The sequence below is a fragment of the Lacerta agilis genome, chromosome 9 (assembly GCF_009819535.1).
Source record: "Lacerta agilis isolate rLacAgi1 chromosome 9, rLacAgi1.pri, whole genome shotgun sequence".
Taxonomy (NCBI): domain Eukaryota; kingdom Metazoa; phylum Chordata; class Lepidosauria; order Squamata; family Lacertidae; genus Lacerta; species Lacerta agilis.
In genome coordinates this window covers 52,154,194-52,167,590 of record NC_046320.1, presented here as the reverse complement: position 1 = coordinate 52,167,590, position 13,397 = coordinate 52,154,194, and the positions used below count along the sequence as shown (strand labels likewise).

The 13,397-nt window shown below is 40.3% G+C and overlaps 1 protein-coding gene across 4 annotated transcripts in view; it reads left to right on the top strand.

The window, feature by feature from the left end:
- AIMP1 (aminoacyl tRNA synthetase complex interacting multifunctional protein 1) overlaps nucleotides 1-13,397 on the top strand; it is a 39,088-nt gene that overhangs the window by 1,151 nt on the left and 24,540 nt on the right. Inside the window, exon 2 of one of the 4 annotated variants that reach the window (XM_033160320.1) lies at nucleotides 1,112-1,210. The exons of 1 other annotated variant lie outside the window; for it this stretch is intronic. In XM_033160320.1, the coding sequence (XP_033016211.1) occupies nucleotides 1,209-1,210 (2 nt within the window). In that variant the 5' untranslated portion in view covers nucleotides 1,112-1,208. Of the gene's footprint in view, nucleotides 1-1,111; nucleotides 1,211-13,245; nucleotides 13,311-13,397 lie in introns of those variants that run through there. 2 more of the 4 variants (XM_033160317.1, XM_033160318.1) reach the window with 2 other exon arrangements.

Here is a 13,397-nt window from a genome sequence, read left to right as displayed (position 1 = left end):
ATGAATTTATCCGTCTTTTAAGATGTCACAAAATATTGCTGCAACATACTAACAAAGCTATCCCTCTGGAAACATATAATAGGTTTGCAGTCTGTGTTTAGCTTCTGAAATGCTGGAGCTAAGAAAACATTCCTCCTGTTTCCTTTGCATGCCAACTTCATCTTCATTCTTGGCTCCTGAAAGTTGGTTGTGGTTATTACTTGACAGGATAGGAAAGAGTGCTTGGTACACGTTCACAGGTACTTTATCTTCGCAAGACTGAACCTTGGAAATGGATGCCGATTCTAGATTTAAGTTCCACCAATTATTAGGTTTATCAGAGGTTTACTAGATCAGTGTTTTTCAACCACTGTTCCGCGGCACACTAGTGTGCCGCGAGATGTTGCCTGGTGTGCCATGGGAAAAATTGAAAAATTACTTTATATATAGTCAATATAGGCACAGAGTTAATTTTTTTAACATTTTCTAATGGTGGTGTGCCTCGTGATTTTTTTCATGAAACAAGTGTGCCTTTGCCCAAAAAAGGTTGAAAAACACTGTACTAGATTGCCCTGAAGCAATTATCTCTAAGCATAGTGGCCAAAAGGTGCAGCGGGAGGATGTAAAGAACAATTTCTGAGAATGGCTCTTGGTGAGATATGATAGTGAAGGGTGTGGGGATGAATGCAGAGAGAAACTATCAATGCTGGATGGGTTGTGGCTAGGTTAAATCTCTGAATTATGGGAAGGACAAAATCAGCCGGCAGCTAGTCCTCCAAACTATGGGTGTATCTGCTTCATCAGAAGTGAGTTGGTGGTTACTCATCTCAGCTAACTCTGTCATTCCTCATTCCTCCTCAGTGTGTGCTTCTGTTGGTAACTCTCCATAATATTATTGTATTCCCCCCTCTCTTTCTGAAATATATTGTAACTCCTCCTTCTATGTGCCTCTTAAATCATCATCGTGGCTTAACACAGTGTGACAATTTCTAATCCCTAAAGTGAGCTGTATAATACTTAATGGTGGTTAATATTGTTTGTGCAATGTCCTGAGGGCACAGTGCTTTCTTAAATTTACACGACTTTTCTCCAGAGATATTTGTGTGCTTAATACTGCCTCTCCTGATATCAGGTGCTTACAGATTTGGCAGGGAAGAGGAAGCAGATTTGCGGTCCTGTCTTCTGCTGAATTTTGCAGCGTGGATCTCTGCGCTGACTGTGCTTGTTAAATGTGAGTTGTGCTAACATCTATTTATGTAACATTGAATTAAGGGGAAGCAAACTAGGCATTGGCAGTGAGTGGACCATGTTAAAGAGCAAAAGGGGGGTTCTGAATCTTGTGTCCTGCCCCCATAGAGCTTCATTTTTTAAACTGTTGTTCCTTAGACTAGGATGAGAAGAGGACATTTTTATTCTGTAGTTGAGGATTGAGGGATCGTTTGTATGAGAGAACTGGCAGGTACAGTTCTTCCTATAAGTGTTCAACTATGCTTGTCCTGAGGCCTTAAGTAGCTTCCATTCCTTTATTCTTTTACGCTTCTGCTCTGTGCACATTGGCAAAAAGCATTTTGAAATGGCAGGTGGCTCACTGTTAGCAAATCACTCTTCCAGTTGCTTAGAATCCCCTGAGTAGCCCAGTTGTCTAGGCTCTCCATAATCTTGCTTGCTATGAGGGTTGAACGACCTGCTGCAGTGCAGAGGGTGGTGGGGACTCTTATTTCTGTCATTGGTTAGGCAAGCTTTGCCATCTGGCCTCTCTGTCAATGGCCTTATCCTCCACAAATTTGATATTTTAAAGCTGGTCAAGTTGGCATCCGCCATTATATATAGTGGGAGCAAATTGCACTATGCACTTTGTGAACCCTCTAGCTTCAATGTGTGTGTGCATTTCTTACTCAATTTGCCCTCTTGACTTTTTTCTGAGCCATCAAAAGTTGTAAACTTTCTGGAGGAAATCCACCAGAAATTGTTTTCTTTGATATCTCCTCCTTCAGTTTGATTCTCTTCTTGCCCATTGAATCTCCCTTTTTCCTTCTCTCATTTCACTTTTCCTTAACTTTTTCCTAATTAAAACTTTGCTTATTTCCTGCATTGTGGTGCTGTTGAAATCCCACATGTTTTGTGGCTTATACCTCTGAATTTTAAAAAATCATATTGTTACTCAGCACTCAGTGCCTGTTGGGGTGTTCTGTTTGCTTCTTAGGCTGAAGTCCTGTTCTCTCCTACCTTGTAGTAAATCCCAGTGAACTCAGTTGGATTTACCTCTGAATAGAGTTATAGGATTTCGCTGTAAGTTGTCTGAGACTACCTCTCTCTTTATAAAAGCCAGACTCACTCAGTATATATGTTGACTAATTTTCTGTAATGCACTGTTCTCTGAGACTAGGCAAGCTACTGTAAAAGTGAGTGCCTTTCTACATTTGGGAATACTGCAACCTATGTCTCCGGCATGGAGGACAAACATACTAAAAATGGAAGCATTTGAACTGGTTTTCAAGGCATGATTCTTCTATACAATTTGTAGAGGTGAGGAGGAAAGTTCTGGGACTCCTGTTACAATAACCAGGAATCAAATATTATTGTTTAAGAAGCAGTCCTGTTTAGGTTTTGAGTGTTATACACATCCAGGCAATGCTAAAAGTTCTAAAATGTAAATGGAGATCTTTTTGTCTTGCACAATAATTGAAACAAGTGTGCAGCTGGAGCTTTCTCTGTTGCAGATTTTCTCACTTCCAAGGAGACAAGCTGACATTGACTTTCAAATACAGTATGTAGCTGATGTTGAGTCCACCTAACTCGTTTAGCTGCAGTGAGTGCCTTAATCTTTGAGGAGTATGTAAAAACCTGCAAATGACGGCAGTAAGTTAAATAAATTAAATGATACAAATTAAATAAGTTAAACGCTACAAGATACCAGGGCATTTTGTTAGATCTTTGAGTGGTGTTGCCAAACAATTCTGTAAATATAATGTGGTTGACTTGGAAATACAGACCATATTTCCAACCATTTATTTAGCTGTGACCTTTTATTAAAATATCTATTGTGGTATCCTTTATTTTTAATAGCATTTATTACTATAATACAGAACAGTGAGCATGCTGATTTAAAGAAGTGTCCTTCTCTATGGATAAATTTATTCCATAAGTATGTTCACTTAGTACCTCCCCCCCTTTTTACTGTTCTTTAGGCAGCAGGCAAAGTCCATTCCAATCCCAAGCCTTTTATTTTTACATATTATCTGGTCACCCCTTTTAAAATTGTATAGGTTGTTGTTTATTAGTTTTTGTACTAGCTCACCGTGGCTTTATTTTATGTCTTTTGTGTTTTATTGTTTATATGTGGTTTTGATAACTGCCTTGAGGCTTATGCAAAAGGTGGGATATAAATGTCTTAAATAAACTGAACATCTGTTTCCATATTTCATCGTGGTCTCCCAAGAGATAGTTAAGAGATTTTTTTCCCTTTTAGTATTGGAGTTATTTTCAACTCTGGCAGCTTCTATGCTGCTTCACACATAATTTATTTACTCTGTGTTTGCATATATAGCACAGGTTACAGTTATAATGATAAAATACAGTTACAGTCTTTAAAACATAACACAATGATTAGCTTGAAAGTATATCAGATGAATATCAACAATGGGTGTTTCCGTATAATTCGGTTAAAATGCCTCTTGCATGGAAAAGATAAAATGTATAAGCATTAAGATCTCAATTGAAAACTTCTGTTGAGTTTTGTTCCCTACTTGCATATGTTTAAGTGGAAATATCTCCATGCAATGAAACTTGGATCTTCAAAATGCATTTTGTGCTATTGTCCAATATATCACTTCCAAAATATTTAATTCATTAAATATATCACTTAGAATTAATGTGCTTCACAGCTTGGTTGTCTGCTTGTTTACTGAGAGAGCTCAGTCAGTAGAACACGAGACTCTTAATCCCAGGGTCATAGCTTCGAGTTCCACATTGGGTGAAACATTTCTGCATTGAAGGGGGTTGGACTAAATGACCCTTGTGGTACCTTCCAAGTCTAAAATTCTATGATCTAAGAAATAAATACTGTCTTCAGTGAGGCTTGTTCCCTAGACCTACCTGGAAGTAAGTCCCATATACATATACGCATGCGTGTGTGTGTGTAATTTATATCTCATTTCCAGCAGAACGTCCATCAGTTATAAAATAGTCAAAAAAGAATTTATAACAAAATGCAGATCACTATGACAACATAACACTTCTTTCCAAACCAGCAATAAAACATGTATAGGATTGCACTTTTTGGCCCATAGCAGAAGCTTTTGTATGAAGCTCAGGTAACGGTGCTTCAAAATGAGTGCAGGGACTAGGCATTTTGGAACCTGGGGGAGGAGAATGTAAATTTAATTGTGGGTGGTAACATAGATGAAAGGAATAATTGTAGGTTTGTGCCATAGTAATATGGCCCATGGTGCAAGTTTATTATTTATACAACTACTTAATTACTTTTCAGGCCAAATGGGCATTCAGACCAACATGTAAAAAGTTTTTTTAAACCATTAAAAATTTAAAAGCCCATAAAAATATCAGACAACAGCTGCTTAAAACAAGACTAATGACAGATCAACCATAAATCTATCCAACATAAATGCTTGGGTGGGGGAAGTATCTTAAGCTGGTGATGGCGGATGCAAAAGGAAGTCCTCTGAAGTTCTCTAGGGAGAATATTCCATAGGTTATCATGCAGTTAAAATGGACTCTGGATAGGAACTATTTCCAAAAAGCAGGCCACTGCATTTTAAACAGGTTAATCTTACTAACTTTCTAAGGAGAGCCCAACATTGAGCATGTTTTTGTAATCTAAGCAAGACCTTGTCATTGGATGAATGACAGTGGTAAGAACTTGGCTAGAGCACAGGTTATAGCTGCCTCTTTGACCATCTAAATCTGGTAAAATGTGTTTCTAACCAGAGATGTGGCTTTAGGAGTCAAGCATCAAAATCGTGTGTTGGAGCACACCCAAGATGCACACTTTCCCCAGCTCCAGCTTGCTAATCATAATTTATTTTGTCTTGCCAGGACTCAGTTTTGTTAACTCATATCCAGATCATCATGGTATTATAACTATTAATAACTTCTCAACAATGAAGATAACTTTGGGTTCTGTGAAAGGAGATGGCTATCCATAGACCTTCTTCCTTCCCAACCCTTTCTCCTTAACATGAAAGTTGTGCCGTCTCACCTTCTGTTTCCACACTGGTCTCGTTCTGAACCCGTACTGAGATTTCCTCATCCAATAATGCTTTTTTCAGTCACACATTTTAAGCATTGCCTTTCCAAAAGCATTCCAATGCTCTGCGCTTTCCTTGAGATTTTATTTGTGCAAATGTTTAAGTGGAACTTAGCAACTGCTTGGATAGAATGCTCTCTTAAAATTCAAGTCACATGAAAACAATTTAAACTGCAAATTGGCTCTGCTTGGCAAGCAGGTCCCTTCTCCCTCCAGGTGCTGAATGCAGATGATCTCAAAGCAGGCTTGGCCTAAGGAATGAGAGAGGGTGACCGCCCATGGCCCTCCAGTAAGCTTTGGCTGAGTAGGAGTGTAAATTGGCTCTTATGCATACAGCCAATCCTCTGGTCAGTGGTTGATAATTTGCTAGTTGCAGCTCTGGTCTGGAATTTAAAAGGCCAGAAGCAGGTAATGGATCAGAAAACTGTGGCTGTACCAGAGCCATGTGGAGGCTATTAAACATGTCTATTGTTTAAGTACTGTTTCTGGGTGGAACACCAGACTGCGTTTCATGTATATCCAACAGTACTGTATATGGGACTTCAAACTATCCCTTGTGTAGCAGGAAGATTACCATTAGCTATAGAAGGAGGTTCAAGCCATTCAGGCATAAGGTGTTCGGAGAAAAAATTATTAGTGGCTTGGGTCCTAAGTTTTTATTTGTGATCAGGAGAAGCTTCTGTTCACAGAGGAAGAATTCCTTCATGGGAGGAACCCTTCCTTGTTAAAAACTCCTTCTGTAAGCAAACACCTAATATCCCAGTCTAAATATACCAAATACCTATTTTTCAATTGAAAATTTGCTGATTAATTCTCCAAACTACATCCATGCTGATAACAGCCTGCAGTTTTAGCTGAAATAGTTTAGGCTGCAATCCCAGGCATCCATTGCAGGTCGGGAATCCTTAGTTTCACTAGGTAGTGTCCAATGAAGTAAAATAAATTTTGTTTCGACTACGGCAGACCAACACGGCTACCTACCTGTAACTGATCCAATGAAGTAGTTCCATTTGGCACATATATTTCTGTATGTGCAACGGAACTTCCTCGTCCGCCCCCCCCCCCCCATCTTCCCCAGATTTGCTCCACAGGATTGGAGGAACCTCCAGAACAGATCTAGTGGGGTGCAATCAGTGGAACCGGAAGTTATGTTGCACAGTCAGAAGTCCTTGCATTAGCCAAATTACTTCATTGGATACCGTACTTTGTACTTAGGGAGACTTGATTCTGAGTAAATATGCAGATGATCAAGGAATGTGATTTCTATCTTGTCAGTGCAGCTGTCATTTGGGAGTCTAAATTCAAGTGATTATTCCATTCCACACAAATTAGGCTAAGAACAGTTGTATGAAGATGAGGAAAGAGGTAAAAGTGTTGGTTGAGGCTTTATTTCGGTCAAGACTGCTTTGGGATCATCTTTGTTCAGCACCTGGAAGGAGAAAAGACCTGCTTGCCAAGCAGAGCCAATTTGCAATTTAAATTGTTCTCATGTGTGACTTCAATTTTAAGAAAGCTAACTCCCTTGCCCATTCAGGGCTGTAGAATTAGCTATATGATTATGTGTCAGTGAACCAATATAATAAGATTTTTAAAAAGATATTTTTTTTTCATTTCCCCATTTTTCAAAGGTAATGCTTCTGTACAAATTCATATTCAGGCTTTTGTTGCATTTTTTTTTACTTCCACAGTTAGGCATAATACTTTTATCTTTCTATTTTTGTAAAGCATGAAAGCTTCCACAGAGAACTTGTAAGGGTGAGTAACATGGGTGCATGGTAGCTTAGAACCAGTGTTAAAAACTGAGCTATATAAGCTAGGCACAAAATGGCTTCTTAAACGAGGGTTACAGTCACCAAAACAGAATGCCTAGTTGCCATTTTGGGGCCGGATGTCTGGAAAGTTATATTTTGAATACAGCCGTACCTTGGTTCTCGAATGCCTTGTAACTCGAATGTTTTGGCTCCCAAACACCTCAAACCTGAAAGTGTTTGCAAACTTTTTTTTTGGAAGCCAAATGTCCAACATGGCTTCCACAGCTTCCAATTGAGTGCAGGAAGCTCCTGCAGCCAACCGGAAGCCGCACCTTGGTTTTCGAACGTTTTCGGAACAGACTTCCGGAATGGATCCTGTTCGAGAACCAAGGTACAACCGTATGACTTTTTGGTTTCTGCAATTCATTCTGATTGCATAGATAAAATATAATGGATAGCATTCTACAGAATGTGTTACTAGTATGTGAAAACAGTCAAGATCCAAGGATCCCCAGGCGTGTGCCTGCAGATGGTGGAGACATCAGGCGCCATACTGGTGCCCAGGCATCTTCATTTGGTTTCAGGTGGCCAGTAGCCAGGTACAAAATGCACCTGCAAATTTCAGACGCTGCTTAGAACTCAAATCAGTATATAACATGGTGTGGGTGTGTTTGTGATAAGATTAGCTAGCTTGCAAATGCACCATTGTAGCCTGTGAGAGAAGTAATTGTACACATCTTTGTTATGGCATCCTTATTTTAGTATCCAGAGAGCAGAAGTGGAATCATTAGCTTAGTCTTGAATAGGTGGCCAGAAAGATTTGCTAGACCAGCAAGTGTGATTGTTCCCACATAACTCAACATGCTTTATAGACTGTATTTAGACTTTGTGGTCTGAATGGGTTTGTATTCCTATTAGGAATGATATTTAAAATGTGCTTGGGATGGCCTAATTATTCCAATTACCATACAGTAAAATGTTCTGCCAAAATGACAAAGAGATATGGGACTCTGAGCCACTATCCTAAACAGCTACAGCGCAGACAGAAGAGAAGAGTGTATCCAGAGATATTTTTTTTAATAAAAAAAATCTGTAGCTGAACAGGCATTTTGGTTTTAAATAGAAATAGAAATAGAATTGCCTGTTTGGCAGCGGTAAAATCCGTCTCCGTACCGCTGTTGGCATACCGCTTCTGCAATGACTATCTTTAGAATTGTAGATGTTGAGCAGTTTTGCTTGGGGTTCTTGTATGGCTGTATTCTGCTCAGTGTAGAAATTGTGTAGAATATCATTGCACTGCCCAAAGTAGACAACAGAGATTGAAATCCTAGCAGCTCAAAATAGATACACTAGTCATAGGGAGACTTCTCTGTTGTTACAGAACCTGTTAAAAAATTCCCTGGTAATCTATTTTCAGCTGTTATCGGTATTATCTTACATATAGTGCTACTGAGGAAGTGCTTAACCTTGTACTCTTAGTTGCATTGCTTTCTTTGAGTAACATCACTGTCCTGCACATGCATACTCAGAAGTAAATTTCTTGTGAGTTTTGTGGGGCTTACTCTCAGTAAGTGCAGCTTAATATAAGAAAGTTTAAGTGGAAGTATACTATCTTACAGATCACATATTTGTTTATTTAAGAAATCTGTTGCGCAGGTAGGCTGAAATTGGTAGGTTTAAGCAGCAGTAAAAAGTTTATGAAGTGATTCAACTGAAATCTGCTTTGTTGTTCAGTCGTTCAGTCGTGTCCGACTCTTCGTGACCCCATGGACCAGAGCACGCCAGGCACGCCTATCCTTCACTGCCTCTCGCAGTTTGGCCAAACTCATGTTAGTAGCTTCAAGAACACTGTCCAACCATCTCATCCTCTGTCGTCCCCTTCTCCTTGTGCCCTCCATCTTTCCCAGCATCAGGGTCTTTTCCAGGGAGTCTTCTCTTCTCATGAGGTGGCCAAAGTACTGGAGCCTCAACTTCAGGATCTGTCCTTCTAGTGAGTACTCAGGGCTGATTTCTTTGAGAATGGATAGGTTTGATCTTCTTGCAGTCCACGGGACTCTCAAGAGTCTCCTCCAGCACCATAATTCAAAAGCATCAATTCTACGGCGATCAGCCTTCTTTATGGTCCAGCTCTCACTTCCGTACATTACTACTGGGAAAACCATAGCTTTAACTATACGGACTTTTGTCGGCAAGGTGATGTCTTTGCTTTTTAAGATGCTGTCTAGGTTTGTCATTGCTTTTCTCCCAAGAAGCAGGCGTCTTCTGATTTCGTGACTGCTGTCACCATCTGCAGTGATCATGGAACCCAAGAAAGTGAAATCTCTCACTGCCTCCATTTCTTCCCCTTCTATTTGCCAGGAGGTGATGGGACCAGTGGCCATGATCTTAGTTTTTTTGATGTTGAGCTTCAGACCATATTTTGCGCTCTCTTCTTTCACCCTCATTAAAAGGTTCTTCAATTCTTCCTCACTTTCTGCCATCAAGGTAGTATCATCAGCATATCTGAGGTTGTTGATATTTTTTCCGGCAATCTTAATTCCGGTTGGGGATTCATCCAGTCCAGCCTTTCGCATGATGTATTCTGCATATAAGTTAAATAAGCAGGGAGACAATATACAGCCTTGTCGTACTCCTTTCCCAATTTTGAACCAATCAGTTGTTCCATATCCAGTTCTAACTGTAGCATCTTGTCCCACATAGAGATTTCTCAGGAGGCAAATGAGGTGATCCGGCACTCCCATTTCTTTAAGAACTTGCCATAGTTTGCTGTGGTCGACACAGTCAAATGCTTTTGCATAATCAATGAAGCAGAAGTAGATGTTTTTCTGGAACTCTCTGGCTTTCTCCATAATCCAGCGCATGTTTGCAATTTGGTCTCTGGTTCCTCTGCCCCTTCGAAATCCAGCTTGTACTTCTGGGAGTTCTCGGTCCACATACTGCTTAAGCCTGCCTTGTAGAATTTTAAGCATAACCTTGCTAGCGTGTGAAATGAGTGCAATTGTGCGGTAGTTGGAGCATTCTTTGGCACTGCCCTTCTTTGGGATTGGGATGTAGACTGATCTTCTCCAGTCCTTTGGCCACTGCTGAGTTTTCCAAACTTGCTGGCATATTGAGTGTAGCACCTTAACAGCATCCTCTTTTAAAATTTTAAATAGTTCAGCTGGAATATCATCACTTCCACTGGCCTTGTTGTTAGCAAGGCTTTCTAAGGCCCATTTGACTTCACTCTCCAGGATGTCTGGCTCAAGGTCAGCAACCACATTTCCTGGGGTGTATGAGACCTCCATATCTTTCTGGTATAATTCCTCTGTGTATTCTTGCCACCTCTTCTTGATGTCTTCTGCTTCTGTTAGGTCCTTTCCACTTTTGTCCTTAATTGTGGTAATCTTTGTACGAAATGTTCCTTTCATATCTCCAATTTTCTTGAATAAATCTCTGGTTTTTCCCATTCTGTTGTTTTCCTCTATTTCTTTGCATTGCTCGTTTAGAAAGGCCCTCTTGTCTCTCCTTGCTATTCTTTGGAAATCTGCATTCAATTTCCTGTATCTTTCACGATCTCCTTCGCATTTTGCTTGTCTTCTCTCCCCCGCTATTTGTAAGGCCTCATTGGTCAGCCACTTTGCTTTCATGCATTTCTTTTTCATTGGGATGGTTTTCGTTGCTGTCTCCTGTATAATGTTACGAGCCTCCATCCACAGTTCTTCAGGTACTCTATCCACCAAATCTAAATCCTTGAACCTGTTCTTCACTTCAACTGTGTATTCATAAGGAATTTGATTTAGATTGAATCTTACTGGCCCAGTGGTTTTTCCTACTTTCTTCAGTTTAAGCTGGAATTTTGCTATAAGAAGCTGATGATCTGAGCCACAGTCAGCTCCAGGTCTTGTTTTTGCTGAGTGTATAGAGCTTCTCCATCTTTGGCTGCAGAGAATATAATCAATCTGATTTCGATGTTGCCCATCTGGTGATGTCCATGTGTAGAGTCGTCTCTTGTGTTGTTGGAAAAGAGTGTTTGTGATGACCAGCTTGTTCTCTTGACAGAACTCTATTAGCCTTTGCCCTGCTTCATTTTGATCTCCAAGGCCAAACTTGCCAGTTGTTCCTTTTATCTCTTGACTTCCTACTTTAGCATTCCAATCCCCTATAATGAGAAGAACATCCTTCTTTGGTGTCATTTCTATAAGGTGTTGTAAGTCTTCATAGAATTGATCAATTTCGGTTTCTTCAGCACTGGTAGTTGGTGCATAAACTTGGATTACTGTGATGTTAAAAGGACTGCCTTGGATTCGTATCGAGATCATTCTATCATTTTTGAAGTTGCATCCCAGTACAGCTTTCGCCACTCTTTTGTTGACTATGAGGGCCACTCCATTTCTTTTACGGGATTCCTGCCCACAGTAGTAGATATGATAGTCATCCGAACTGAATTCGCCCATTCCTGTCCATTTTAGTTCACTGATGCCTAGGATGTCAATGTTTATTCTTGCCATCTCATTTTTTACCACATCCAGCTTACCAAGGTTCATGGTTCTTACATTCCAGGTTCCTATGCAATACTTTTCTTTACAGCATTGGACTTTCCTTTCGCTTCCAGGCATATCCGCAACTGAGCGTCCTTTCGGCTTTGGCCCAGCCGCTTCATCAGCTCTGGATCTACTTGTACTTGTCCTCCGCTCTTCCCCAGTAGCAAGTTGGACGCCTTCCGACCTGAGGGGCTCATCTTCCAGCGTCATATCTTTTATATGCCTGTTGTCTTTGTCCATGGAGTTTTCTTGGCAGGGATACTGGAGCGGCTTGCCAGTTCCTTCTCCAGGTGGATCACGTTTGGTCCAAACTCTCCGCTATGACCTGTCCATCTTGACCTGTCCATAGCTTGCCTGAGTAATTCAAGCCCCTTCGCCACGACAAGGCAGTGATCCATGAAGGGGGAAATCTGCTAAGTGCTACTAAAGAGCTCTCAACTAAGCTTCCGCAATGTGAATTGAGTAGGGTTGTGATTTGACTCGTTCAAGAGTCCCGCAGCTGAACTTAACCTACTGAAGTTCCCATGTTCTACCAAAACAGCTGTGCTAGGTTTTTGTTTTGTTGTTTTTTAAAAAAACAAAACAGTTTGCAGCAAAGTTTATATTTCTGTATGTTTGTTTAAATGCTGACATTTGTTTCCCTTGCTTAATCCAAACAGGGGGGGAATGCTTGATCTGCCTTGTGTCAGTGTGGCTGGAATACAAAATCTAAGGACCTTTGCTTGCATTCTCTCTCCTTCTTTTTTAGCATTTGTGATTTATGGAAATTGGAATAATTAAGTCATCGGCTGTAGGATATCACACACTGTGACCTGGCTTGCATGTAGCTCTAAGCCAAACTATGGCTCAATGTGAAATCATGAGTGTGCTGGTTCCAGAGTGGAGATCACGGCCACTACATTCCTCCCTTGTTTCTCCTGCTGTTGCCTTGCCATGAGCTAACCTTGGTTTGGCTCAACCTGCCATGTGAACCTGAGCTTGTGGGTTGTCGCACTCCAGATAAACCACAAGCTATAAAACAGTGTCCACAGTTTACGGCTTGCGATTTGTCTGGAGAGGACAAACTGCAAACTTGGGTATGGATGACACCCTATGTGAAACTGTGGCTATGTGGTCTCTTGTCTACAAATGGTTTGGCTTAGTGATACATGTGAACTGGGCCATTCCTGCTTGATCATTAAGCCATGGTTAATTACGTTTGTGCCATTCCACAGTTCTGTACTAGTGTTACTCTGGCATAAAATGACAATCTATACTGTTACACTGCTAGGCTCTCTCACTGTTGTTTCTTAACACAAATTAAACAAATTGTGAAATATCGGTAAAGCACGAATAGGTTACTTTTCAATCACTGCAGCTTTGAAGTAGCAATTGTCTTATAGTTGAACCCATAAGTTATTATTTGAATAGTAAATTGAAAATCTGTTATCTCTTGAATGACCAGAGAGCTTCTCAGAGTGAAAAAGGGGGAAAGCCAGAGGTATTAGCTTCAAAAATTGTGCCGTGTAGCCATAAAACTCATTAATCCAGCAATTACTGAGGCCAAATTAAAGTGGTCTTTCCAGCCTTTCTCAAACTAGTACATTTTTACATGCATATCATGTGCATAATATTTTCTAAACTTAAGCACTAGTCCAAATATATGACTGAAATACCATCCTAATATCTTGCTGAAGTGGTGTGTGTATAAATAGCTGACCAGGGCCAGTTGCTGCTGAACAGTGTGGCTGGGTGCTTTTGAATCTGGTTTATGCTTTCAATTTCAGCACTGGACCAAATATTAATCTTCAGGTAATACAGAAACTAGCAAAATAAAAAGGGTTGTCCCCTCTTTTTTAATCATTCCAGTTATATGGACTTAAGAAGCTAGATTTGTTT